General features: G+C 42.4%; 1 protein-coding gene across 1 annotated transcript in view; it reads left to right on the top strand.

Moving 5' to 3' along the window:
* Positions 1-5,234, top strand: part of CAV2 (caveolin 2) — a 9,785-nt gene that overhangs the window by 894 nt on the left and 3,657 nt on the right. The window contains exon 2 of the mRNA XM_009324109.1: positions 70-257. Within this exon, the coding sequence (XP_009322384.1) occupies positions 70-257 (188 nt within the window). The remainder of the gene's footprint in view (positions 1-69; positions 258-5,234) is intronic.

Raw genomic sequence — 5,234 nt, 5'->3', positions numbered from 1 at the left:
GGGCGGGGGTCCCCGGCGGTCTCCCCTCGTCCCGGCTCCGCGTAACGGCAGAGCCGCTTCTTGTTCCAGCTGGGGTTCGAGGATGTGATCGCGGAGCCCGAGCTAACCCACTCCTTCGACAAAGTCTGGATCTGCAGCCACGCTCTCTTTGAGCTCAGCAAGTACCTGATCTACAAGCTCCTGACGCTGGTCCTTGCCATACCGCTGGCCCTGGTGGTGGGGATCGTCTTCGCGGTGCTTAGCTGTCTGCACATCTGGTAAGTGCGTTTTGTTGCTCGTCGGTGCGTGGGCTCTGCCGGCAGCTCAGCAGAACTCTCCTCTTGTAGCGTTAGTGCCTGGCTGTTGGTCACTGTCTTTACAACCGGTAGTCAGATCAACTTACATTATCTGCTTGATTTTTAAAGGGAGAGAAATGAAAACGTGTTTTGTCTGTGATTCAGTTCCCTGCCTTGCTTTCACCAGCGGTCTGTCATGCCTGTGTAAGCTCCTTTGGGCAGAGAGTCTGTTTTACCATTTGCATGGCACCTACTGCCTTGGCTGGCTTCTGGAGTAATAATAATGATTGCTTGTTTTTTTTAAAACTGGTTGTTAAGTTGTTAAAACGTGTATTTGAAATGAAAGACCCGGGCAGAAGTATTACTTACACCTGACACCTTCTCAGTACAGTTACGTCTTTCATTTTTTTTCCTCACAGACTGAAGAAAGCTTTTGAGGGCCCAGCTCACTCTTTCTTTGCTACTTGCCACAAAATCTGCTGTCACTGCCTTGCATCTGGTACATGGCTATCTCTAGGTGCAGTGCCCCAAAGCACTTCCACCTAAGCAAAGAACCCCTGCTGAGCTCAGGAAAGCTGCTTCTGGCCATGGCCTGGGTTCACAGGCAAATACAGTAGCCCTCCAGGTCACAGCAAACCTGGTATACTTGAAACAGAATATACTGGCAAAATATCAGGAAGAGTACCTTGAGACCAGAAAGGCAGGTGGTTGTGGAGAAGAAAGACAGGCAGGGAACAGAACGAGGTTGAGGAAAGAACTGAGAATCCAGCAGGCTGCAGAGGAAGGGATGAATGCAGATTATCAACGTCATTCCTGCAAACCAGGATTTTCTCTATACGTGGGTCTTGGGCAGTCTCATTTGGCTTGGGTAACACTGGAATCATGAAGAAGTTGTTCAGGAAAACAAAATATAATCCAGAAACTGGGAAACAAACTCAATGCAATAGGAATACATTGGTTGTCTGAACCTGTGGTTGCAATGTTTTGGGCACAGACTTCGGTTTTCAAAAGTGGAATCAAAGTTTGGGCTGACGACATTGACATGAGACATTTCAAAAACTGATTAACTTGAATTTTGGAGCATAAAGTTTGCATAATATCTAAGGGAGTTGCAATGTAGTTTAGAGCTGCCCACCTACTACTCCCCAAATTATGATGGACACTGCATAGTGTGCCCAGACTTTTAGGTCTGTCAGCTGTCACTGTGCTGTACTGTACCATGCTACTGCAGAAGGGTTTGGTGAGCATATAGATTTCCAGTAGTGGAATATCTATGGAAGAATTCATTGATGCCCAATTTATTAAGACTCTAATAAGTTTTTGTGCTTCAGAATGATCTTGTATCTGGATTTCACAGCCTGGATATGTAGGCATGAGTTTCACTGAATGAGGACTCAGAGGTCAGTTTCTATTTATTGAAGTAGTCCCTACTGACTCTCGCAGGAACTTAGGGTTCTCAGTACATCTGAAATAGAACTGTCTGAATGTGGCATTTGATTTTGAAAAGTTTCCCTTGGCTGTCTATGAACACACATGCTTCCCCAACAACTAATTTTCCTTCCCTGTGTTCATTGTCAATACAGAAGTGATCATTCGTTTTGATCTTCCTTGCACCTGGGATGGGTGTGAAAGAATCACATAACTTGGTAACACTATCTGCACCCCCTTGGACCCCATCCAATGCTACAATCCAAAGCCAGCACTGTCTTATCTTCCCACAGCCACAAGCTGGATTTGTTCCAACACAAAGGTGGAACACACTGAGACTAAGTTAACTTCTCTGCAGCTCTCCATGTTCCAGATTTCTTGGGAGTAAGGAGTTCAATGTTTCTGCATTTGAGAGGGTAGCGTAGGAGCAACAGATATCAGAGGCATTAGTCAGTGGAGGCATAGGGACCCTAAACACATGGTACTGTCTCCCATGTAGCCCCATTGGGTCTGAAAAAAATAGTAACTCCTTGTTTTGTGGGTGAGAGGAAGGGAATTCCATTATAACTCTGTCTTCAGCTGTTGAAATGTCATGGGAAAACCCTGGGCACGCCCTCCCACATGGCTGCCTGCAGAAGGGCTTATCAGAGTCTCTGTGCCTCACTTTCATCATCCAAACCACTGAGATGATGATGTTGATCTGTCGTAGGGGAGCCTTTCCTGAGGCTAAATTCGGAGGTGTTTCATCAACTTTTGGAAGTGCTCAGGCACAAAGCTCTGTTGGTGGTCACACATGTTGTTGCAGTTTTGTCAGCATGCTAAAAATCCACAAAAGTCTGACTCAGCATTCCTCATGCATCAAGGGCACCTCATGAGTTGCACCGCTCGTACCTGATAGTAGGTGTTGTCTTTCACCAGCAAAAAGATTGCTAAAGGAGGAAGCAAACATGTGAGACTTCATGGAAAGCAAAAAGAAAGCTGAGTAAGAAGTATATAATAATACACTTTAATTTTCATTTTTGCCTGTAAAGAAGGAACGTATTCTGGTTCTGTTCTCAAACTAGCTGCTTGAGCTGGAGTCCAGTCTTACATTACCCGGTAAAAGATACTGATGGGCTGAAACTGTGCCAGCTAGCAGGTTGGTGACCTACATACAAGCTAGTTCAAGGAAGGCTACTTCTTCACATTTCTTCTCCTTTACTGATGGCTGTCATTCTCACCACAGATTGCAGAAGTTGTCAAGACTGAGTGTGAACATCTTTCTGTGAATATCTGAGCGAGCTTTCAAACATGTCCTTAGACTGAAGGTGTTAAGGTTATTGATTTTTGAACATGAGCAGAACACTGCTGGTTTTCCAGGCAGCACATGCAAAATCATGATCTTTGTTGTAGATCAGGGACTGATTCTTGTTCCAAGCCACATGTATGCCACCTCTTGGAAATTAACACTTGAATCTCATATAGGCTTTGTTGTAGTTTTGCCTGAATAGTGTTCTGGTATGTGGTATATTTATGCTGAGAATCAGTGCTTCATTTGAGGATCCATAACTTGGGTCTTGGGTCTGAGAGTGGCTCTAAAGTACAAGGACTCTGTCAGCTTTATGCTCTTATCATCAGCCAGAGCAGTAGGTACTCAGAGCTCCTCTTGGCTTGAACTTCCATTCACAGCACTAAGATGTAGCCAGGGACTTATACGCAGAGAAGTAGATTTAGACATGCATCATCTCTTACCTCTTTCTCCACAACTCTGTTTACACAACTTATTGCTATCATACTCAACCCCCAAACCATCTCCTGACTGCCTGTCTGAAATGAAAAGAAATTACAGTATAGCTATGCCATGAAGACCCACCTTATGATCTGGTGTTGCCTCGATGCCTCTTCATTCATGTCCAGTATATATCCCTTGGCTTCTGACGAGGAAGTAGGTGGATGTTGTCTTGCTTCCTTTTTGGTTTTATCTTTTCCGGTCTATCCAGGTCCCGGGATATATAACGTTTGGTGTTAATGCACTTCATATACTATGTATGGGTCCTGGAATACTTGGGTGATTATCCCTTGGCTCACTCATAAATATCCCAAGGGTTAATGGGACTCTACATGAAGCTCTGCAACTGCTAGCTAATATTTAGCCATCCATTCACAATGCTTGCTTGTCTTGTAGAGCCACACAAGACTTTCAATTCAAAGTCATGATGCAGTGCATGTGCAAACTTGGAATTAGGTAATTTAGCCACTGAGTAGTATAGTATTTGACAAATAGCATTAAGACATGTCTGAGGTTCCATTTTGAATAACTTCATGGGAGAAGATGTGATTCTTCACTTTGAAGCAGGAATCTGAATTCATAATGAGTCATTCCTCCAAACACATTGCTCAAGTCTGTGAAAAGTTGAGCTGCTTCCTGAGAAACTAAAAATGCCCTTATGAGTGAGAATTAAATTGTATTCTGCCATTTCCAACAGGCATTTGGTTCTTGACAATGTTCCCTCAGGGATTAGCAGAAAAAAAGTAATGTGAGCAAAAGTGAGAAACATTGATGGGTATAACTTTGTAGGTGTCATGCCTTGAACAGACAGAAGAGAATATAGGATAGGATGGAACAAACAGGGTAATTTGCTCTTTTCAGTTCAGCAGTTCCCAAATGAGGTGATTCCTTCTACTTAGGGAAAAGATGGGGTTTTTATGATATATGCACAGCAAGATGCAATGAGATGTCATATAGGTAGTTGAAATACCTTGACTATGCTTCAGCGTAGATACCAAATTCAGCATAGCTTTGATTTTCTTGCCGGTGCTGTACCAAGTAGTAATACTAGTAAGTATTAATGCAGTAAATGTTGATACGCTGACTTTACTTCCACTGTAGACATTACTCAAGCAAGCAGTTACCGTCTCCGTGAATAGAAGTGCAGACTGGGGTAAACCCACAGCATTGTGAGTAAAGGATGTATATGTTAATGTTTATTTGACAGGTCACAAAAACAAATACATAGCTTCTAATGGCGCTTGGTTATTTATTTAAGTGTGCCTGGTCACGCTACGCAAGGCACATCACACCCTCTGATGATCTGGAAATGCCACACGGTAGGGTAACATATCCTATACAGAACAGGATGCATACTTATTATATACATGTAGACACATACATAGACACATTTTAAAAGTTAGAAAATAATTTTTAGTGCTTTCTTGGGTGTAAAGGATTTTATTCTCTGAGAAAAGGTGTTTGAGTAATTGTTGTCTAAGTAGACTTAGACTTTAATTTTAAAACAAAGTAGACTTTTATTTTAAAATTGAAAGTCACTTACATTGATTAGCTTTGGTTGCCAGCATGTTTCACATATCCTCCTATGGAGATACCTTACATTGTTTTTCACATGTATTTGCCATAAAATTGGATAGCAAATATTAAAAGATTATAAAACATTGCCAAAACTTTTTTTTATTTATTATATTTAACATTATCAAAAGAGGTTGAGTTCTGGTACTGCGTGAATGACCTCTACAGCAGTTGCAGGAGTATGATCA

This window comes from Pygoscelis adeliae, unplaced genomic scaffold, assembly GCF_000699105.1.
Source record: "Pygoscelis adeliae isolate BGI_AS28 unplaced genomic scaffold, ASM69910v1 Scaffold24, whole genome shotgun sequence".
Lineage (NCBI taxonomy): Eukaryota > Metazoa > Chordata > Aves > Sphenisciformes > Spheniscidae > Pygoscelis > Pygoscelis adeliae.
Note: the sequence above shows the minus strand (reverse complement) of the source record. Positions and strands in the feature narration are given on the sequence as shown.